This window comes from Terrapene carolina, unplaced genomic scaffold (assembly GCF_002925995.2).
Source record: "Terrapene carolina triunguis isolate 2854851 unplaced genomic scaffold, T_m_triunguis-2.0 Scaffold84, whole genome shotgun sequence".
In the NCBI taxonomy this organism is placed as follows: Eukaryota; Metazoa; Chordata; order Testudines; family Emydidae; genus Terrapene; species Terrapene triunguis.
The window spans coordinates 3383841-3407900 of NW_020664435.1; the positions used below are offsets into that span (position 1 = coordinate 3383841).

General features: G+C 43.8%; 1 protein-coding gene across 3 annotated transcripts in view; it reads right to left on the bottom strand.

The window, feature by feature from the left end:
* Positions 1-243: 243 nt before the first annotated feature.
* Positions 244-24060, bottom strand: part of TGFBR2 (transforming growth factor beta receptor 2) — a 78095-nt gene continuing 54278 nt past the window's right edge. For 2 of the 3 annotated variants that reach the window (XM_024212116.3, XM_024212114.3), the window contains 4 exons: positions 19926-20716; positions 15762-15903; positions 3741-3868; positions 244-1050 (listed from right to left, as the gene is read on the bottom strand). In XM_024212116.3, the coding sequence (XP_024067884.2) occupies positions 871-1050; positions 3741-3868; positions 15762-15903; positions 19926-20716 (1241 nt within the window). In that variant the 3' untranslated portion in view covers positions 244-870. The remainder of the gene's footprint in view (positions 1051-3740; positions 3869-15761; positions 15904-19925; positions 20717-24060) is intronic. The other variant, XM_024212115.3, reaches the window with a different exon arrangement.

Consider the following 24060-nt stretch of genomic DNA (forward strand, 5'->3'; position numbering starts at 1 on the left):
GATTTCCTAGGGTGGGGGGAAGGAAACGTGTTCCTCTGATATTTTGCAGCCTGCTAGCATGAAGTGTAAATTCAAAGCAATAAACATATAAGGGAGAATGACTTTGTATGGAGACACATGTTAAGAGTCGAAAACACAACCCCTCTTTTTTGGAATATTTTGAGGAACATAGTTAAGCCTCTGAGTGCATTGGTGACCCACTGAACATTACATACTAAACCTTAAACATTACATACTAAACCAGCTGCAGAAATGATTTCATAGTTACTGCAGAACTGAAACAGACTCTGAGGCCAAATCTGTCTATCTGCTGTGAATAAGCTCTCTAAAATACAGAGCAGCAAGGCAACAGCAGCATATGTACAGATATACGATTTGAAAGCCACCTTTCTATTGCCTATTGTTCCTATGCATTTGGTGAGGTGCCTAGCACATTGTTGCTGGTATCATGAGAGACCTCTCCCTTTGTTTCCTAAGGAGAACCCTGCCCATTTAGGTACTGGTAGTTTCCTGGAAGCACATTTTACTCTTTCCAGAGTATGGCTGTATATAGAAGAATAGCTATTCTGTAGTTATATACAGGCATTAATAAAGTGCAAATATTATTGGCTATTGTCAAATCTTGTTTCCTGAGGAAGTGCTAACACAGCTTAGCCATGACAAGATCTAAGGCAGCCACGGTATGACACCAACTCCCTATTTTTGGTTCACACAAATTCTTGTCCCTCTGTGGAGACACCACTTAAAAGGAGTGGCAAGATCCTCAGTACTTCAGGAAGCAAGTCCAGGCATTGATCAGGACCTCTTCTTTTTCCAAGCTGCATGAGTTCAGGAGCAACCTCCCTCCTTTATGCAAGCCTAAGCTGGTTGCTACTTGGTGGTGGTCACAGAGCCGTCTTCTGGGATTTTCTCCTCTGAACAACTTCTTCCTGAGAGTCTGTCCTGGTGCTCAAGCTCATTGAAACGCTCAGCCACGCACTGCGCAGTGAGCCGGGCTTCGGGGTCGTGATCCCAACACTCAATAAGAGTCTCACACACCATCTGGATACCCTGCAATGGGCACAGAAACACAGCAATGAATTCCTCTACAGGATAGTTAGGTCTCGGGCAATGCAAATACTTGTGTGTGAGTAACTTTGTGAGACTTCTTGGGTGAGCAAAGTTACTGGCGGACGTAAGTGTTTACAGAATTGGTCTCAATCATCTGATGTGAACTGTAGTGAGAACTCTATATAAAAATACTGCACTATTTACAGTAGATCACAGCAGAGTTACTACAGGTTTTGGACCATTACTGTAGAGTACAGTAGTATAAAATACAGTGGACCATTACTGCAGAATCCAGCAGTATGTTTTAGAAGTGTGATATGATACATGAAACCCTCACTATTACTGGTCAGCTGATCATGAAGAGGGTAGTGGGAAATCCAAGTGAAATCTGGAGAAAAACTAAGTATCAGGCCCCAGTTCAGGTCCTTGTAGTTTCTTGGATCTACGTAGAAACATTAGCCCTGATCTTGCAGACACACATTACTCACAGGTATTTGGCTGTAATTGCAATGCTGCTGCACATGTTTATTGGAAATAAAAACAGCTGTGTCTTAGCAATATCTTTATAAACAAGAGATATTTGCCAGGAAATTGTGTGTTTTGCTTTCTGACACTAAAGGCCATTAAGCAGGATTTATATTAAACTTTTTATTGAAAAAATAACACTTCACAATACCACATTAATTATATAATTTCCCTAATTGGTGATGTTGACTGATGTCAATGTTAATAGCAGAACGTTACTGTCTGTATACAAATAACATTCATTTTCTGCTGGCATTGAAATTACAAGCAGTAAATTAAATTAAATATTAAACATTAACTTGGAATCAATAGTGCAACAAGTCTCATTAAGGGGGAAAACATTGCAATATGTAAATCTATTCCAGAATGTTATCACTATGAATAATGGGTTCATTACCAAAACACAACTGCAGAGGAAGAAAATGAATATGGAGGAGCCATTACAGTAAGAGCAACTTAGTACTAATTTTGAAATCAGTAGAACGAATTCTGGGGTAGATTCCCCACCTGGGATAAACTGTGATCGCTTCATTGAAGTCAATGCCCTGTTGAATTTTAGGTGGTGCTGCATGAAAAGTTGAGGATTTATAGGGTGGGAACCAAATCTCCTTTTATTAAAGCTCCTTATCAGTGAGATCAAATCCAGTACTGTCAATTTCCCTAAATTATCCTTTTGATTAAACCTCACTTATGGCCAGATTGTGCACAGCCCCTGGAAGTACAGAGACTGTGCTCTTCCCAGTTTGCCATTCTAGGGGGCCTGTTGGGTAAGCACCATAATCTCTCCATAATGGTGTAGTTAGGGAGCAGCAACTATCCTGCCACCTGATTCCACAGGGCAGCAGCTAGTGAGAAGCACTCACCTGTTGCCAGACAAGGGGCAAAGTGTCCTAGGGTTCTCTAGCAATTGCTCTAAGGCTTACGGGGCATCTGTAGCTCATCTAGTAGCGCTGGCAGCAGAACTGGAGTGTTTCCCTGCTCCGTTTCTCTTAGACAATCAGGCTGGTTCCTGCCCTCATTTATTTGGCCCTACTTCGGTAGTGACTGGCGAGTGTGTTCTTCTGTGAGCAGTTGTCAATTTATTTCATTGATGTGATCGACAGGCTCCAGAATGGGTTGTCTGCTTTTGTGGTACCAGCCAGAGCAGGCATTGAGAAATACACAGCCTTGCCTGGTTTTCAGACAGTTTCACTCAGGACTTGTCTGCACAGTGCCACAGTCCCGTCTCCGGGGGGATGAACTGTACAGCGCTCTAACGTGTTGCACTCTCACTGCACTGTGTAGATTCCACTGGCTTAAACGACAAGGTACCTAGTTTGCATTGACATAGTCCAGTTTCAAACGGGACCACGTTAACACACGCTAGGCACCTCTGAGTCTGAGTCTGAGCCAGCAGGGTCTATACAAGGCAGTTGGAGCGCTCCACAATTCACATCCCTGTAGTTCAGACTGTGACAAGCCCCTAGTGAGGTTTTGACTGAGATTAGAGGGCTGTGACTAACCACATGTGAGACGAACCCATGTTCTTCAGGACCGGTTAAGGCCAATAGAGAGGTTCAGAGCCCACAACTGAAGAGGATTGTTAATGCTTCCCTTGCAAAGCCCTTAACAAGCTGAAACTGCCCCTCCTCTGTTGCCTTAACCCATCAGATCAGCTGGCATGCTCTTGCTGATGGTCCCTAGGGAAAAATTCTGAGTCTGACAGCAGTTATTTCTCAGCTGAAGGGAGCCTCATATGGAATTTTCTCCCCTTTGACCCTCCCAGTTCAGGCTCTGAAGTGTTTTAGGGGGCAATATATTTCACTGAGATTTGGCTGATTGATTTGGGTTTGGTTTCTAGTTAATGTGGATCATTTAAGGTAGAGATTGTGTCTTCTGAGGCCACGGGTGCAGTAGAACTTCACTGCCCTGCACTAATGGGGTGGGGTTGGAAGAGGAAACCCAGTGCAGAATGATGAGGGGTGTGATTTCCTAAGGATGTGAATGGGCAGGAGCACCAGCACTGCAAGCCAATGAAGAAACTCTAGCCCTTTTCTTAACAGATGGTGCAGTCTGTTCAGCCCTCTGCACCCCAGGGCACTGGATGAGGGACTGTGTCTGGACTGTATCACCCCTACTCAGGGCAGTGGCTGAATGCTACAATCTCTTGCACGGCATGTTCTTACCTGATGGTTGAGCCAGGAGCTAGGGATCTCTGGACGCCCTCTATCTCGCAAGACATTGTCCTTCATGCTTTCAACACAAGGGTGCTCTCGTACTTTAGAACCAAATGGGGGCTCGTAGTCTTTCACTTCTGCCAAGGGAATAAGTAAACACAGAGACTCAGATGGGTTTGCCTGTTATAGTGGTGCCAAGAGCCCTTTACAGAAGTAGGATCAGCTGCTTAACTGCCACAGCCCCTGGTGTACCAGCTGACCAGCTTCAAATAAAGCCACTCCTGTGGCTTTTTCTAAAATGTAAGTATTTTTTTTCCCTTTTTCCTGGTGGGCTCATTCTATCCTCATTTGCATTATGCCCCAATACTTACTCACATTAACAGCAATCACCGCATCATAGTGACTCTCAACAATTTGGGAGTCTGATCCAGGAGCCCTCATTCAGGCAAGAGCTTTGCCTGAGCAGAAACTGCAGGACTGGCCCCTTTGGGCTGACCTAGTTTGCAAATCCAGGGAAAACACTTTGAGGGCGGACATCCAACTGAAATCTGTTCAGGGTTTACAGATGAATGTGACTGGTCTCTAAAGGAGAACAGTATCAGAGGGGTAGCCGTGTTAGTCTGAATCTGTCAAAAGCAACAGGACCCTCTGTTGCTTTTTAAAGAACAGTTGCTTGAGAAATTCAAAGGTGCAGCTTATTAAGGCAAGAAGCAGTGCTAAAAGCTGGTGTATAGGCCTCCCAGGTCACTACAGAGAAATGATCACTGGAGACAAGAGTGTACTTCCCCCCTCCCCCCAAAAAATATTAATTTAAAAAGGGAGGGGGGAAGAGGGGGAGGGGAGGGAAGATAGATTCTGACCTATTGGCACTGTGGAGTGGGCCTGGATTCATGACAGGAGTCCTTCCACTCTAATTTTTGTTTGTGTTCTCCATATTTTTGTATGGTTGCACATGAGTGTGTGTGAGAAAGACTAAGCCATATGGGACCTTTGGAGAAAACTCAAGAAATCTCTGGGAGCGGCAATATTACAGTAAATGCTGACACAATGTAGAAAATGCTGTGGTTTCTTTGGAAACAGATGGAGAAGTTACTCCCAGGGAAAGGCCTAATGACTTACTGGTACTGGATAAAGATTTATGAGGTTGGCCTGTTCTACTGCCTATTGTTTCATTCCAGGAATTAATTGAGGGCCCTTTGAAAATGTGACATATATAAGAAAAACTGAAATGTAATCGACAAGATATTCTAGTGACTGCATTTACATACCTAGAAGATGCACAAGAAGGAATGGGATGAAGGGCAATATTATAATGCTATAGGATAAATCAATGGTACAGCCTCAGCTGGAATACTGTGCAGCACATCTTGCAGGCTATTTCATAATTAAAAAATATTCAGAGAAAGATGACAAGAATGATCCACGGCCTGGGGAAATTCTTGTATGAAGAGAGATTGAACACATCGGGAATGTTTACTTTAGAAAGGAGACGAATAAGAGGGGACATGATAAAAAGTGCTTCATATAATGAATGGTACAATAGAGAAGGTAGAACAGGAACTTGTGTTATGAGACAGGGAGAACAGAAGAATAGGGGACATTCAATGAAACTGAAGGGTGGCAAATTCACCGGATAAAGCAAATACTTTTTTATACAATGCATAATTAGTCTGTGGAACTCATTGTCACAGGCTGTTGCTGAGACCAGGAATTTAGCAAGATTCAAAGAGGAATTTGATATTTATATGGATACCAAAAATATCCAGAGTTACAACACTTCTGATCATGACAATTTATGAAAGGAATATTAAAGCTCATGCTTCTGAGCTTAAGCCAATCTCTAAATACTGGAGATCAAGAGGAGATTGAATGTGGGGGCAGGTTATCCCACATATGCTTATGGTGCAGTGGGGTTCTTACACCTTCCTCTGAAGCGTCTGGTACTGTCCATTGTCTGAATACTAGATCAATTGGACCATAAGTCTGATACAGTATAGCAGTCCCTAAATTCTTAGGACTACGTCATGGTCTTTAAGTCTTGAATATAATTAAACAAGCACTCAATTAAGGGCCAGAGTCTTCCAGTCGTGCTCCTGCTGATTAGTACCTTGATCCACAGATAGTTCCACCAGCAGAGTAAGACTGCTCAACAGGAGTATGGCTAGCAGAATCTAGCCCTTAAAACCAAATGGAAACTGCCATCTTGACAGTCTGATGCCCATGAGTACAATGCAATGCCTGCACAATGAAAAAGCAGATACATCCAGTTTCAAAGTTGTTGCAAGCTTTAACCATTAATAAGCAAATCTAATTAAAATCAATATCAGAACCATGCAATACCTTGGAAAGTGTTCTGTTTTGTCATGAATTCTAACAGGATCGGCGTTCCCTGACTCCTGAGCTATTTGTTACTACTATTGATCATTTGACAATGGCAGTGCCTATGCACCCTGGTCAAAGGATCACGGCCCTATTGCAGTATATACAAACAACAGAGAAGACAATCCCTTTCCCAGGGAGCTTACAGTCCTAGTCAGTCAGGACATGATAGGAGGATAGAACAGACAAAGGCCGGGGGGAGGGAGGGAAGAGTAGGAGGATGAAACCATTTCCTGCTGGAAAGTATCAATAAAAAGGCAGCCACATTAAGAGATACCAGCACCATCCACTGTTATGGGGGATATAGTGACGGTTGTTTGCAGTGTTGCTGTTGTCATGTTGGTCCCAAGATAGGAGAGAAACAAGGTGGGTGAGGTAATATCTTTTATTGGACCAACTTCTGTTGGCGGAAGGGACAAGCTTTTGAGCTACACAGACGTGGATGCTCATGGTTCAATGCTGGATACTCTTAATTTTTATTATGTTAGAAAATGGCAAATGATGCATTTCTCAGCAGGTGATCAAGAATTTTTTACTTATGATTCAAGTCAAGCTCTATGTGAATGGAAATTCAAATTCAATTAAATATACAAAAACATTTTAACTGTGTTAAAATAAAACTCCCTTAAATGTGCTGGATACACAAGAAAAAAGTTTCTCACAGTCTATCAAAACATGTTTTGCATTTAAAACTAACTTATTTATTAAGCAAAGGAACTATAATAAAGAATTAAAGGAGAGTAATGCAAATCAACCAGGGTTTATGGAAAATACATACTGTCAAACTAACTTGATATCCTTTTTGATGAGATTACAAGTTTGGTTAATGTAATATACCTAGACTGCTGTAAAGTGTTTGACTTATTTCCGCATGACATTTTGATTAAAAACTAGAGCAATATAAAATTAACATGGCAGACATTAAATGGATTACAAAATGTCCAACTGATAGGTCTCAAAATGGGGAATTGTCATCAAGTGGGTGTGTTCCAGTGGGGTCCTGCAGGGATTGGTTCTTGGCCCTATGCTATTTAACATTTTTATCAGTGATTTGGATGAAAACATAATATTGTCTCTGATAAAGTTTGCTGGTGACACAAATTGGGGGAGTGGTAAATAATGAAGGGGACAGGTCACAAAGAATGTAGGCCATACGTACAGAATGGGGGACTCTATCCTGGAAAACAGTGAGTCTTAAAAAGATTTGGGGGGCATGGTGGATCATCAGCTGACCATGAGCTCCCCATGTAAGTATGTGATCAAAAGAGCTAATATGATCTTAGGATGCATAAACAGGAGAATCTCAAGTAGGAGCAGAGAGGTTATTTTACTTATATGTTTGGCACTGGTGTGACTGTTGCTGCAATACTGTGTCCAGTTCTGGTGCCCACAATTCTAGAAGGATGTTGATAAATTGGAGAAAGTTCAGAGAAGAGCCACGAGAATGATTAAAGAATTAGAAAACCTGCCGTATAGTGACAGAGTCTATCTATTGAGCTTAACAAAGAGGTTAAGGGGTGACTTGATTTCAGTCTATAAGTACCGACATGGGGGTACAAAAATTTAATAATGGGTGCTTCAATCTAGGAGAGAAAGATATAATGCAATCGAATGGCTGGAAGTTGAAGCTAGACAAATTCAGACTGTCAATAAGATGTAAATCTATAATAACCATTGGAACAATTTACCAGTGGTCGTGGTGGATTCTCCATGTTTAAATCAAGACTGGATGTTTTTCTAAAAGATCTGCCCTAGGCATTATTTTGGGGAAGTTCTATGGCCAGTATTGTACAGGTCGTCAGACTAAATGATGACAATGCTCCCTTCTGGCGTTCCACGCTGTGAATCTGTAAAAGCTTGTCCCTTCCACCAACAGAAGTTGGTCCAATAAAAGATACTGCCTCACCCACCTTGTCTCACTAATAGTGAAACAGTGTCAGGTATTCCTAAAAGCTTGTTTGAATATGTATGTGTCCATCACCCTGCTCATTGTCTGTGCAGCTCTCAGAGGAGTCTGGGGCAGGGAAGATGATGCAGTGGAGGTGGTTGATTCCCTCCCACTTAGCCTGATCAAAAAGTCCATTGGAGTTAATGAAAAGACTCCCATTGGTCTCAATGGGTTTGGGATGAGGCCGACTGGGAGTACAGGGTGAGATTGGGTGTGGGGAACCTCCCTGCTGCACAGTGGGATAAATGGACCCTGTTTGTTTAACTGTCATTCCAGTGTTCTGTTATTAATCACTGCAGTTTTTCTTTAACACTTAAATAAATAAAGCGCAGCTCTTACAAAACACTCTTCATCAGTAGATCTCAAAGCACTTTAGAAAGGAGGTCAGCATCATTACCCCCATTTTCCAGCTGTGGAAAGCGAGGCACAGATAGAGCTGGGAATAGAACCCAGATCTTCTGAGTCCAATATCAGTGCTCTATCCACTAGACAACACTGCCTTCTCACAGAGGCTGGCTAGGCTGGTGAGGGAAAAAGCTGATCTACATTCTTCTAATATTTCCCCTGACTGAAATTACTTCTCTGGTATACCCAAATCAAAAGGTTGACTAGAAATTTTTTTTAAAGGGGGAAATTTAGGTAAGATGCCTGTTCTCATAACCAACGTTATAAGAACACACTTCTCTTTGTTAAGCTAAACAGCTTGAGCTCCTTGAGTCTATCCCTATAAGGCAAGTTTTCTAAAATTCTTATGACTCTTCTCTGAACCCTCTCCAATTTATCAACACCCATCTTGAATTGTAGACACCGGAACTGGACACAGTATTCCAGCAGTGATCACACCAGTGCCAAACATAAAGGATTGCATTAGCACTTTTGGCCACAGCATCACACTGGGAGCTCATGATAATCTACCCCGACCTGCAAATCTTTTTCAGAATCACTGCTTCTCAGAATAGAGTCCCCCGTCCTGTAAGCATGGCCTGCATGCTTTGTTCCCAGACGTATACATTGATATTTAGCCATACTACTACACACGTTGTTTGCTTGTGCCCAGCTTTCTAAGTGATCCAGATTGTTCTGCATCAGTTACCAAGCAGCAGCCTTCTTAGCGCCACGCGGGCACTCAGGTAACCCGCTCGGGGACCTGCTGTGGCCGGGGGAGGGATGCCCCTCCCCCAGCCCCAACCTAGCCCGACCCCCAACCTGTCACAGACGGTGCAGCCGGCCAATGGGAGCTGGGGGTGGTGGTGCCTGTGGGCGAGAGCAACACGCTGAGCCTCCTGGCCCCCCCCCACCTAGGACCCGAACCTGCTGGCTGCTTCTGGGGTGCAGCGTGGTGCCAGGCAGGGAGGGAACCTGCCTTAGCCCTGCTGCATTGCTGACCAAGAGCCACTCAAGGTAAGCCCACACCCCAACCCCCTACCCCAGTCCTGAGCCACACCCCAAACCCAGAGCCCCCTCCTGCACTCCAAACTCCTCATCGCCAGTCTCACCAGAGAGCCCTCACCCCAACCCCCTGCCTCAACCCACAGCCCCCTCCTGCACGCCGAATCCCTCAGCCCAACCCTCCCAGCCAGGACCCACCTCCTGCACCCCAAACCCATCATCCCTGGCCCCAGCCCAGAGCCCGCACCCCCTCCTACACCCCAACCCACAGCCCTCTCCCACATTCCAAATCCCTCGGTCCCACCCCATGGCCTGGAGCCCCCTCCTGCACCACATGAATTTTGTTATGTGCACCAATCTGGTCAGATTGGTGCACATAATAAAATTCATTCCACATGGGTGGGAAAAATTAGAGGGAACGCAGGTGACCTGTCCTCCTCATTATTTACCCCCTCCCCTCCAATTTTTGCATCATCTGCAATCTTTATCAGTGATGATTTTATATTTTCTTCCAGGTCATTAATAAAAATGTTAAATAGTGTGGTTACTGTAATACAAATAATAAGGATAATTAATATTAACTAAGCATTTCCATTGCTCCATTTTCACCTCATCATTCTGTGGGACATAGTTTTGTCTCGTGTGGAAGGCCAGTCCCTTTACTGGAACATTGCCTATTGTGTCGCATAGATATGTGAAAAAAGTGTCCAGCTTGCCTGAAGATGACAGGCAAAAAAAGTGGAGGGTGATGAATTTTCAGATTAACCAAAATAATGTTTGCACACATCTGTGATGATCATCCAGCGTACTACAATATAATCTCTCTCTGATAGCACAGCTCATCAGAGGCTCTCAAGACACTTTACAAACATTGATGTGTAAACTGAAAGAGTACAAATGTTCAAAACTGGGTATTTCAGGCACCTAAGCTGCAGCTCCTGAGGTGGGGAGGGGAAGGAAGAGAAATCTTACTGAGCTCTAGCTGCTGAGCCATGAGCAACAGAGGCCTACTTGGCTCGACACCTTAGAGCCCTGGGGGTCGGGTTAGCCCCAAAGTGCATGTTAGACTTGCGGGCCCCCTTCCGAAGCCCAGGAAGTGGAGTTAAGATCCATCAAGAAAGAGCAGGGATGTTGGGCCAGGCAGATTCGATACAATGGAGGCTGCATTTCATTGTGTTAAAGGACACATTAGTATTAGTAACCAAAATCTATGGTTGTTTGACTCTTTCCAAAAGCAGCATAGGGTAAATCAGTGCCCTTGTTCACGTAACGTACACTCACCACACATAGTTATATTAAAACCAGGCCTCTGTTTCAACCGAAGTTGTGATGCTGCTCCGTAGCCAACCTCCTCCCCAGGCAATGTAATATTTCTTGAGTACCCCAAGCAATGTCAGCCATGTGCTGGGGTCTCTCTCTCCTCCCCACTTCCCCATATTGTATTTGAGAAGAGTTGCACCTGAGCGCGCTCCCCCCACCCCCCCGACCGATGGCAGCTCCATTCCTAAACACAGATGCTTTCAATTTCTTTCAAGAAGGCTGGCAGAGAAACTGCACTTGCCGTTCTCGCGCCAAAGGCAAGTCTTTGGGAGGAAAATTATATTTTTTGCAACATGCAGCATCTGGTGCCCAGCTGTTGTGCTGATTGAAATACCAAGTTAACGGTGGAGTGGGGTACTTGGTTCTTCCAAAAGCAGTGTTGCTGGGTTTCTAAATATGCCCTCTAAGTTATACACCAGTGAAAAAATCAGACAAACTTTATCTGCGTCTCTGCCTTCCCCCTCTCCCTCTTGTGCTTCTCCACATTAGCACAACAAAAACAACAACACTGAATAGCATGGCCTTTGCATAAAGCTGAGACCCACCTGCATCACTCTTTACAGTGAGATGCTGCTGCAGCTTCCCAGTACAGACAAGATTGCTGGGTTTAAAAAACAAAACAAAAAACAAAAAACAAACAGAGGCTGCCTAGAAAGGATTCACATACTGCAGAGACTGCGTTTGACAAAACTTCTGCAGCGAAAGGCCCTGCCATACAGCACCTCCCACACTACACAATCCTCCATACCCACAAACACATTCTCCAGAGAAATAGAGAGCTCCCTTTGATAAAGAAACTGCCATTCAACTGTGTCAAGGTACAATACCTATTAGGCCCACCTGCTTCCCCTGCAAGTCGTTAGCATTACTGTTGGGACCTTACACTGATTCCTCCTACTTTTGAAACTCCCACACTTTCCATAGGGATGGGATTACTGACATTGTAATCATGTCTTTGCTGGAGAGAGAGAGAGAGAGAGAGAAAGAACTATTTTGGATCTCTAAATTCCACAGGCTCCCCTGGACATCCCAACTATATTCACCGGCATCAGTCACATCAACCTACCAAGGTCCAAATGAGGGATACTTCCTCCCTTGTTGGATTGTATATCCCTGTGACGTTATTGATATAATCTGGGACCATATAGATCATTGTTGCAACCAAGGTCCTGTAGTGGCACCAAAATCTTGTATAAAGGGGGTCAAATGGGGTGTCTTAGACAAGGTTATGGTTTACTGGTTATGATTATGCTGTCTATATGTGTGTATCAATTTTGTAGTTGAAGTTATGAATATTGGCAACAGCGTGATTTGTGGGTAAGATCTGATTTGTATATTGACCTGGGTCTGGGGCTTGGTCCTTTGGGATCAGGAGAACCTTTTTTCTTTTACTGGGGCATTGGTTTTCACAACCATTTGTCCCCATAACGAGTGGTACTGGTGGTGATACTGGGAAACTGGAGCGTCTAAGGAGATTGCTTGTGAGACTTGCAGTTAGCCAGTGGGGTGAGACCGAAGTCCTCTTAATCCGGCTGGTTTGGTTTGCCTTAGAGGTGGAAAAAACCCCAGCCTTGGGCTGTAACTGCCCTGTTTGAGCAATTTGTCCTGAGTTGGCACTCTCAGTTGGGTGCCGCCAGAACCGCATCGTCACAATCCCATATATGAGAAAGCGTGTATTCCTCATGCACCAGAGAAGTCATGCTGGTAGGAAAGGAACTAGTTGTGATGGTGGCAGAAGGTATCAGCGAGAGAGATGGGGGGATGATAATCATGAATGCTGTCAGGTAATCTGCCAGTCGGGTGCCAGGGTGTCAGATCGCATGAGGCAAGAGATGATCTTTTAGAGACACATGAGAAAACCCAGTCACTATGCTACTGCTCTCTGTGAAGGGGGGCCAGGGAGGGCAGTGGGATAGGAGGGGGAGCAAGGGGAGCTACTGCAACTCAGCGAGTGTAGGGGAAGCCAGCTCCAGGCTGGGAAGGGGTATCCACCTAGGTCCTACTGCCAGTCCTAGGGCAGTTCCTCAGTGCTGGTGTCCAGTGCCCCATGTTCCAGTACCCTTGGCAGCTGGCGCAGTGTGTGCTGACAACCCCCTGCCCAGCTGCAGGTGACCTGTCCAATGCCCCTCACTCCATCTCAGCAGCTGGCATATGTGCTTCTGCCCCTCCCTGGGACCAGATGTCTTTGCTGGGACCCATGGTGGCTGGTCCTTAGTGTCATTGGGCCAGAGAGGAAAAGCAAGAATGACTCCACAGTTCAGTGGTTAGGGCCTGGGCGGTAGGAGATCCTGGGTCCAGGCTTCCTGCTCCAATGAGTCTTTCATTATTTATCCACAGTGGAACAGCTTCAGTAGGAGAGACTGAGGGGGTCCTCTGCAGGCTATGCCATAGACTAGTGGTTAGAGCATTCTCCTGAGAGGCAGGAGACCCTGCCCTGTTCCAATGCTTTCTCCTCTTTAAGCAGAGCTGGGAATTGAACCTGGGTCTCCCACATCCTAGGCAAATACTCTGTCCATTTACTAGAAGTAATAAGGTTGGCACCACCAGCAGCTGCTGCTGCCACCTTTGTGTGGAGTGAGGCAGGCTCCTAACTCCTTGTCACAGGAGACAATTTAGGTGCCCAAGCCATCTGACTCCAAGAGAGGGGTTCCCCATCTCTTCGGCATCTCCTATTGGCTACCTTAGACGGCTCCCCACCTAGCGTGCACTGGTTGTTGTGGATCCCATTCTTAGGCACCTCTCTCCCCCCATGTGTTGGATAGGGACCCTAGGCCCCTAACTCAGGCTTTGTGGATCTCAGAGTGGTGCCAGTTTCCTAGTTGCCTGAAAGGGCTTGCAACAGTCAGTGTCCCAATGTTTAAGTCCCTTTGTGGCTCTGGGCCCAAGTTCTGGGAGTTATATTTCAATTATTAGGACAAAAGCTTAAGGCTTGGCTCTGTCCCTTGTGACGAAAAGGTCACCCCAGATCGGGAACAGTAAAATCTTTATGTCGTGCCATCATGTTGTGGAATTACACTTCCTGGGAAAATGACTGAAATCAGGAAATAAACAAGTTCAAGAAGTTTTTTTTTTTTTTTTTTTTTTTTTTTGGAGACAAGCAGTGATTGAGGGGTAGGATGAAAAAAGAAAACCAGGAAGTGGGGTTAAGATCCATCAAGAAAGAGCAGGGATGTTGGGCCAGATAAGCTTTTCCTTTTCCTAACATTTCTTATGTGCTTATTCTAAAGGTTATAATGGGTCACTCTCTTCTAGCTGACAAGCTGATGATTTTTCTTCCTTATGAAACTACACTCATATCCTCTTTTAAGCAGCTGCCTTGTGATCAGAGCTTCAATGAGGCTTGCTTTCACCACAAGCACCATTCCACTGTACTCAGCAAATATCAACAGGAAAGGACTTCAGGCAACAGCAAAAGGATGAAAGATTCCTGAACAAACAGCTCATATATATATATATATATATATATAAACACAACAGTGAGCTGCTAAATGCAAGAAACAAAGTGTTCAAGAGACAGAGCAAAGATCCTGTATTTCCACTTTTAAATTTCATCATCGTTGTTTACTAAACACAAATTAAAAAGAGCAAGTGGCATCAATAAATGGCCTGTATTTATAAATGCACAGCACCATACAAGTTAAACTAGGATGGGCTTGTCTTTAAAGATGTAAGCTTGAGGTTAAATTATGGAACCACAAAATGTTTGTCAAGCTCTACTTCCTTGAAATATTTGAATAGTTTTGGGATTTTTTTTTTTTTTTAATGCTTGTAAATAGCTAGACCCATTGCATATTTGCTTTGCAGGTTTCCTCACACAGTTGTTCCAGGGGTGAATCCATTACCCAGAGCCCGGCCCGCATTGCAGAACTGACTGCTCAGCAGATATATGGAGAGGCTAGAGTGGAGGAATGCTCCTCCAACCTCCAACCATGCAGAGACCATTCCAGCTCAATAGTAGAGAAGTCTTCATGGACAAGAGGACCCATGAAGCAGCAGATCTGCAGCCTGATCATGTCTCCCTCCCATTCATTCATCTGCGCATTGCTGTGCAGGAATCCTCACATTGTGAAACTCTGCACCTTGCTAGGTTGCCCCCTCTCTGTGCAGCCCCTTGAAATACTAGTGCTCTGGTTCTGCTGGACAAGGAGACCCCATAGTTTTGGAAGAAGTGACAAAATTTGCTTCCTAATGCACATTTGCCATGATATCTGTCAAAGTTATCTGCAACACCTCTGTTACTCAGTCCTGCTGTGCAAACTGGGTGGTAGCTTTAGGATGGACACAAATGTCCCATAATGCTCTGCACTATGACGACAGCAGCAAATTTTACTTGTACCTTGACCAGGAGCTAAATTCAGAGGGGAGACAAAGCCAAGGCCCTGTGTACGTCATAGCACATTGCATATACATTCTGTGGCCAGTCTCCTGGTTTCTATACCATACATAGCTTCATACTGGAAATTTTGGGGCAGCTTTAGGCATAATCTCAGAAATGGAGATTTAGTTTTAACGAACTACATCTGAAAATGAGTAACACAGTATTCCTTGTGATATTTATTTTGATGTTACATTCAATTTATTTTACTCTGTCCCTACATCTTCAATATCCCACTGTTTGTTATACTTACAATGTGTTACTGGATTATAGAAGTTGTCAGGGGTGCAGTTGAGCTTTTGGCCCCCCTCTAAGGTATGGGAGAAAGATTAGGACTTAGGGATTTACCCCGGGATGTTTCTGCTAAAATGACCAGTCATAAATAGGTTTCAGAGTTAACACTGCAGGGAGGTAAATGGGTGGGGGAGCAGTTTACAGATCTATTGCTTCAGACTGTATTGTATATAGAATCAGCTCAGAAGAAAAACTATTAAAGAGGCATACAATGCCCAGGGGCTGCTGGATAATTCCTACAACAATTAAAGAGAAAAATTGTAACAGTCATTCAAGCATATTGAGCCAAAACATTCCTTTAATAATAAAACCCCATCGCACGTACCTCCAACACCATTACAACGAGACGTCATTTCCCACAGGACCAAAGCCATAGAATACACATCTGTTTGCTTGAAGGATTCAATGTTGTCCAAATTCATCCTGGATTCCAGGACTTCAGGGGCCATGTATCTCGCTGTGCCAACCTGTAGCCGGGTATAAAAGGAACAGCTCAAGCATGGAAATTGTAGTTCACGTTTTCCATTCTATTGCAGTTTTGCTTCCATTTCAACCACAGCTATGTTATTTGATTTTTAGTAAGGAATATGGACCAAGGTCTTTGTTGCTCAGAGAATTTGGCACTATATAGACCACCAATCTTCTTGCATCCCTGTGAATGAGTGATCTAAGGTTCTAAAAAAATCCCATAGTGGCTTTCCATTGTGGGATTTCACCAATGTCTTTTCCTTTTTGCTCTTTGAATGTTTACAGAGGTAAGCCCGACTACTCAAGAGTTAAAATTTTTTCAATACATCCAGTGCCTTTCTGTGGGTTTCAAATGAATATGAAATATATTACGTTCATTCTCACTGGATGTTATGACGCTAGCTGTTCCCTTTGCTGATGATGGCACAGTTTAAAAAGCAAAGTGTAAAAGTTATGCAAATATTTAATGTAGAATCAGGTATGTGAATCAAAAACAGAACCTGAGACTTTGTTTGAAAACCCCATATCATAAAGTTTATATATGTTTAACAATTTTCTGATTTCTTCAGCTTTGGTATAGCTTGGATTGTGACCATGGTATGCAGATGGCAAAATATTGATTATAGCTTTTATCAGAGGGGAGGACTTTGGAGGTAATTCTTAGATATCTCAAGAGTTACTTGCAAATTACAAATTCTCCATTGACTAGATACTGTATCTAAAATCTACCCTGAAAAGCCCCGAACACATTAAGACCCTGATTTTGTAAAGACAATCTCCAGTGGGACTACTCACATGCTTAAGCATGCAGGTAAGTATGCAGGATTGGGACCTAAATTAGCTATTTGCAGACTGACATACAGCTATAACTGTACAATTCAGAGGTGGTGACAGTTTTACATGACACAACCAATCATGAAAACTGTGAAGTGGGACTGCTCACCATTATTTCAAACACTGATTTAATATAAAACTAGAATGGACAGAGCATGAGACTGTAATATTGGAGGGCATTACCCCGCACACTGCAGACTTAATTCTCTGTTGCCCTTCAACGTGTGTAGCCATTTATACCACTGCTCTGTGCCATTCTGATCTGGCAGCACTTCACACCCACTTGTCACCGGTGCAAATGACTACACAAGGTTGCATGGCAGTGGAGTATCAGGCCATATAAACTTAACTGTACCACCTAAGATTTTTTATTTCATCTACATGTTAACTCACATAAAACCAACCACATTTATCCTCCACTCCCTTACCCCACTGTTTACTGTCCTTTGTCTAAATTTCAGTTCTAAGCAATTTGAGTCAGGGACTGTCTTTTTATGTCTGTGGAGCACCTAGTGCACCGTGAGAGCTACTGGAATACAAATAGTAAACTCAATCTATTTCCAACCTCTTTATGTAATCCTATATGCCAGTAATGTTTGTTAAAGAACACAAGGAAGGCATGTTGGCAGAGAAAGCAGAAGTGAAGGCAATGGTCGTTAACCAATCACTAAAACTCTCCCTCCTTTGAGGTTGCCTGCCTCCATGACATTCTCTGCCTCAGCCCCAGGAGCTGTGGGACTCTGAAGCTGGCAGCTAGTGGGGCCCTGGCAGGGTTCCAGCGACAGGTGACAGCAGCGACAGGGGCCCCTGCAAGGTTCCAGCGACAGGTGCCAGACTCCTGAGGGGACCCTCCTCGGAGTTCCAGCGACACATGGCGGGGGGACGCCTCTGGCGAGCAGCTGGGGGTATCCCGTTTCCAATTTGGGAAATATACTCACCCCGTAGCTTTCAGCTGCCATGGGCAGAGGGGGAACCCCACAGCTCCAAGCCACCATGGTGGCAGGAGAAACCATGGAGCTGCAGCGGCAAAAGTCATAGACAGGTCACGGCTTCTGGGAATTTTTGCTTATTGCCCGTGACCTGTCCGTGACTTTAACTAAAAATATCCCATGACAAAATCGTAGCCTTACATATAATGAATACACCTTTCTTGTCTCCAAATATTGCCTACAGATAATAGGTGGACTGAAAACTGAATATAAAGACTACAAATGAGAAAGATGGTTTCTAAGGTCATTTGTATTATAAATATTCAATAATAGTTAAGTGCATGCTATACAGCTGGTGGTTGGTTAGATGAGAATTAAATCTGCCGTAGGTTCACCACTCTTACAATGACTTTGCAAAGTACACTTCGCCTCAAACATTACATTCTAGAACTGGTCAGAAAATGGGAAATATTTTCCACAAGAAGTTTAGAAAGAAACAAAAAAACTTTCCCTGAATGGAAAATTTTGGCCAACTCTATCACAAACCTTTAAAAATTGGACTTCCTGGTAGGAAAGGTCTGAGTCTATGGATTAAATTCAGAGGCGATATGTCCAGTGGTGTAGTGTCCTTACATTCACATTACCTTACTTTCACTGAGATTCCATTACACTTCCCATACATTGACATATAATGAATACACCTTTCTTTTGTGAAAACTGCTTTGCTTTTCAATTCTTTCCTACGCAGAACTTCTAAGGTGGTGCTGACATTAACACCAGAGGAAGGCTCAGAATCAAGTGTTGTCAGTAAACCACTTTAATATCCACTTTATTACGGTGTAAGGGAGTCTATGTCAAGGAGCAGGAAGAAGTAGGGTGGATCTACTTTATAGTATCTTATACCTTCTCCTCTCATCTCTTCTCAGTGTGTGAATGACACCAACTCAGAGTCCTTTACACATAGGCAGAGTGGAGGTAAGTAGGTCTAAGGGACACAAAGTGTAAGGGGCTCTGAGTCACAACACATTATACATCGCTTCCAAATCTGGCCCTATTGGGTAAATTCTGCTGTCAATTATGCCAGTGTAAAGAGGATATAACACCACTGAAATTCAGTAGACTTACTCTGGATTTACGCTAGTGTAAAAAGGAGTGGAATTTGATTTTGTGTGTAGATTTTTTTGTTTTGAGATCACTCCTCCCAGCTTTGAATAATAATCCCAGTCCTACTGATGAAAATGCTTAAATGACCATTGATATAAATAGGATCAGGACTGTTATACATTGACTTTAAGGGCCAGATCCTCAGCTGGTGTAAAGAAGCCAAACTCCCTTGACTTCTATGGAGCTATGCTGATTGACTCTGAATACTCTCTAGCCAAGAAAGAAAATGGTCCCATACAAAGTAAATTATAGTGTGAATGAGTACACTTGTCCTTTGCCCAAGCATACAACCTGTGGAGCATAAACTGTTGAAAGATACAATTATATGTAGGACCTACATTAGGACCTAATCTATTTGATACACAGAGTCCATTTACAATGAAGGAAAATTCACGATAACAACGGATGTTTACAGAAGCACTTGTATAACCTCACCTTCAAAACACTCTACAAACATTAAGTAATCCTCCACCAACCCATGTGAAGTAAATAAGTATTATCCATGTTACACAGTCATAAATAACCATGGAATTATAGCACTTGGGCAATTTCATATTTGCCTGCATTTGGAGAAAGTATCATAATCCTAAAAAGGTTTCTCAACAGTGTTTTAAAGTTATAGCTATCGATTGATCTTTGGGACAGGTTCTGATCTTATTTACAGTGGTGTAAATCATAAGTAACTTCACTGAAGTTTATATAGTTTCACCACATAAAACTATTTTAAGATCAGAATCAGGAATTGTGGCACAAGATTTCAAGAATTTAAAACACACCTTCCTAATATTTTTTGCAGCAGCCCAAACAGTAGCCAAGTAACCCATATGCACTTCAGTGCAAGTTCACATAGGATGATTGTACTGTATATGCATAAGGTACTTGATCATAACAAAACTGCCATATAGCATTACTCACACTGCTTCCTTTATGTCCAGATTTGAGCCGAGTCTCTTTATTTATAGGTGCTGTCATTTATTTCTAATAATTATTTAATAGCTAGCATAGCAGTCGTTTTTCCTCCAGTCCCAGGAAGTGACTCAGACTGACACACCAAACAAACACAATATAAGCTTTTCTTTAACGTTTTAACTCACCTGCCCACTGTTAGCCAGATCGTCCACAGATAGAGTAGGATCAAGCCTCAGGGATAACCCAAAGTCACAGAGGCAGCAGGTTAGATCATTTTTCACTAGGATATTGGAGCTCTTTAGGTCTCTGTGCACAATGGGTGTTTTGGGTCGACCACAAGGCGTGTGGTCACTATGCAGGTGGGCAATCCCTCGAGCCAAAGACCCACCTAGCTTCCATAGGTCCTCCCAGCTGATGATGTGCCGTGTGAGATATTCCTGCAAGTTCCCTCTAGCATGGAAGGCGGTGATCAACCAGTATTGTTTCCCTAGCTCTGTCTTACGCTCCTCTGCTGTCAGGAACTGGAGGATGTTCTCGTGCTTGAGGTTTATATCTGAAAAAATGTCTTTCTCCGTCTTCCAGGAGGCATACTCTTCATAGGGGAAGATCTTGACAGCAACGGTTTCAAACTGCTCAGATGTGTTTTGCTTCAGCTTGGCCTTGTACACTTCGGCAAATCGGCCTTTGCCCACGAGGGTGTCTAGCTCGATGGGCAGCAGTTCGGTGTTGTGGTTGATGTTGTTGGCACAGGTGGAGCTGATGTCTGAGCGGTCATCGTCTATCATAATAGCACAAGCATCGCTGCAGTCCTTATGTTTCCTGGGCTTTACATTCTTGTCCCATGCCATGTTGAGCTTCCTTCTCCTATGAATACGGTAGCCATAAAAGATAATGTTCACAGCAATGGTGATCACGAGTAATGGGATGAGACTTTTAAGCATCACTGTAACAGTGTCATCTGTGTCTGGGGGATCTGCTGGAAGAAAAAGAAAATCCTGGTTCAGATTTACATACTAGGAAATAATAGATATGGCACCTGGTAAAGTGCAATTTAAACATACTAAAATTAGAATTTTTTTTGGTTTTGTTTTTAAAAGAGGATAGGTGTGAGGAATTTCCCATTTTTAAATTTAAAATTTCCAAATTCAAAGTTTAGTTGAAATTCCACACTTCAAGAACCACACTTTCAACCAGCTCTAGTTAAAATAAACAATCATTATGGTTTCTGGTGCAAGTTTATGAGGGACCTACCATTTTATTTGTCTACAGAGTACAATGCATAACCTCCTGCACTGTGTAAATAAATAGCAAATTTACTATGTTGCTACACCGCAATATTTTTTTTTGTAAACAGGGCTCATTTATGAGGGTTCTTTTGTTTTATGAACCACCGTATTTTGGACTGGCACAAAGAAAATATAGTCATTAACAGATCTGTTTTTTAAGAGGTCATTTTTCTTATGCATTTTGGGTGAATCCTTGCCCTGTTGAAGTAAATGGTAAAATTCCCATTGAGGTCAATGAGGCAGAATCTCACCCTTTACCTTTTGGCACCATCTGGCACATTGGAAGCTTATTCTTAATACATCTATCCATTTAGCAAGTAATGACTTTAAAATATTTCTTGTCTTTTTTTTAAAAGTGGACAGGCTCGGTCAATGACTGATTTCAGCACCTGTCACTGAAAGGTTGCAGTTCAAATCCAATGGCTATTGGTAGGGCCCTACCAAATTCACGGTCCATTTTGGTAAATTTCAGTCATGGGATTTAAAAAAAATGTAAATATCATGATTTCAACTATTTAAATCTGAAATTTCACGGTGTTGTAATTGTAGGGGTCCTGAGTGTGTGTGTGGGGGGGGGGGGTGGTTTTAAGTTTTTTTGGGGGGGGGGGGTGGTACTGCTACCCTTACTTCTGCGCTGCTGCTGGCAGCAGCACTGCCTTCGGAACTGGGCTACTGGAGAGCGGTTGCTGTTGGCCGAGAGCCCAGATCTGAAAGCAGTGTCCCACCAGCAGCAGCACAGAAGTGAAGGTGGCAATACCATACCATGTCACCCTTACTTTTGCACTGCTGCCTTCAAAGCTGGGCGGCCAGACAGTGATGGTACCATACCATGCCATCTGTGCTGCTGGTGGTGGTGGCTCTGCCTTCAGAGCTGGGCTCCTGGCCAGCAGCCGCTGCTCTCCAGCTGCCCAGCTCTGAAGGCAGTGCCGCTGCCAGCAGCAGAACAGATGACATGGTATGGTATTGCCACCCTTACTTCTGCGCTGCTGCCTGCAGAGCTGGGCCCTCATCAGCAGCCATCACTGTCTGGCCGCCCAGCTCTGAAGGCAGCAGCGCAGAAGTAAGGATGGCATGCTAAGCTCCCTGTAAGCTGCGCAGCCATGTGGCCACGCAGCAGGCTATCAAGGGCGCCCCTCCCCCAGCCTAGCCCAGGCCCGCCGGAGCTGCCGGGGAGAGGTACCCCTCCCCCGGGTTGGTCAAGCCCAGCCCTGCTGGAGCTGCCGCGGCTGGGGAGAGGCGCCTCTCACCCAGCCCCAAGCTGCTGCGGCGAGAGTGGGCTGGGGGGAATTCTCTCTCCCCCTGCCACAGCCCCAGGGCAGCCTGCACCCCAGACCCCTCATTCCAGGCCCCACCCCAGAACCCGAACCCCCCCTGCACTCCAACCCTCTGCTCCAGCCCTGAGACCCCTCCCACACCCCTAACCCCTCATCCCCGGCTCCACCCCAGAGCCTTCGCCCCTGGCTGGAGCCCTCACCCCCTGCACCTAACCCTCTGCCCTAGCCCTGAACTCCATCCCATACCCCAAACCACTCATCCCCAGCCCCACCCTAGAGCCCGCATCCCCAGCCAGAGCCATCATCCCCCACACCCCAACCCTCTGCCCTAGCCCTGAGCCCCCTCCCACACTCCAAACCCTCAGCCCCACCCCACCACACATCACCTCCATATTGGTGCACATAACAAAATTCATTCCACACATGAACGTAAAAAATTAGAGGGAACACTGGATGGTATGGTATTGCCACCGTGACTGAAATTTACCAAAATGGACCGTGAATTTGGTAGGGCCCTACCAATAGCCATTGGATTTGAACTGCAACCTTTCAGTGACAGGTGCTGAAATCAGTCATTGACCGAGCCTACTTCTGTGCTGCTGCTGGGCACCTGGCCAACTCTCTCTAACCGCCCAGCTCTTAAATCATCACAGAAGTAAAGGTGGCAATACCGCAACCCCCCTAAAATAACCTTGGGGGCCCCCTGCTTGCAACTCCCTTTTGGGTCAGGACACCCAATTTGAAACGCTGGTCTCCCCTGTGAAATCTGTACAGTATAGGGTAAAAGCGCACAAAAGACCAGATTTCATGGTCCATGACACATTTTTCATGGCCAGGAATTTGGTAGGGCCCTAGCTATTGGTAGTGACTACATGGGATGGGTTTTTCAGCCAGGCTTCCTCTTGCATAGGCACAAAATTACACATGCATGAACACCCACTTGCGGATGCACATTCAGGTATTTGTTGCTGCATAGTGAGAGTTTATGAATTTCTGGGCACACACATGGAGGTTGGGATTGAAAATGTATTTCTAAATGTCATTACCATCTGCTGGTTGTACAGCAGCCTACATGGAATGAGTGGTGGGGGACTCAGTCCAAATTCCTCAGCTGATCTAGCCCACATCACAATAACTACCACCACACAACTGGTGCTAATTGATTAGCTTTTTAGCAGTCTCAGCAGATGTGACGAGACTGAGCTACCCAAACAGTTGATTTTTTAAATTTAAATTGGAGTTCTATTTTATTTAAATTATAATATGTTCTTTTTAAAATTAAACCTGTTTACAATGCAATCTGAATTTAATACAAAATATGTTCAGGCCTAAACATCTTATAATTTAGTTTGTAAATGTGAAATATGTTCTGATTAGAGAAGTTTATGTTTCCAAAACATTTAAGGTTTTGTTTATTAAAAATAAATTGTATATATTGTTTTGTATGTGTGTTTAAATTCCAGTTACCATTCTCATGCAGCTTGACAAAAATCGAGAGGGGAAAAAAGTTAATTATCTAGTAAATAAGCAATATATTATTCACTATTTTCTAACATACTAAAATGTACAATAAGAATCAAAATATTAAGCTATATAATTGTTTAAATAAATGTATATAGTTATAGTGTACCCTCTTAGGCAGCAAAAAGATATTCCAAATCTAGTATAAAGGCTCCATTTAGTTGTAAATCAACATGTTTTAATGGTTATATCAACCAGTGAGACTACATTTTTCTTTAGAAAATAAATTAAGTACAAAT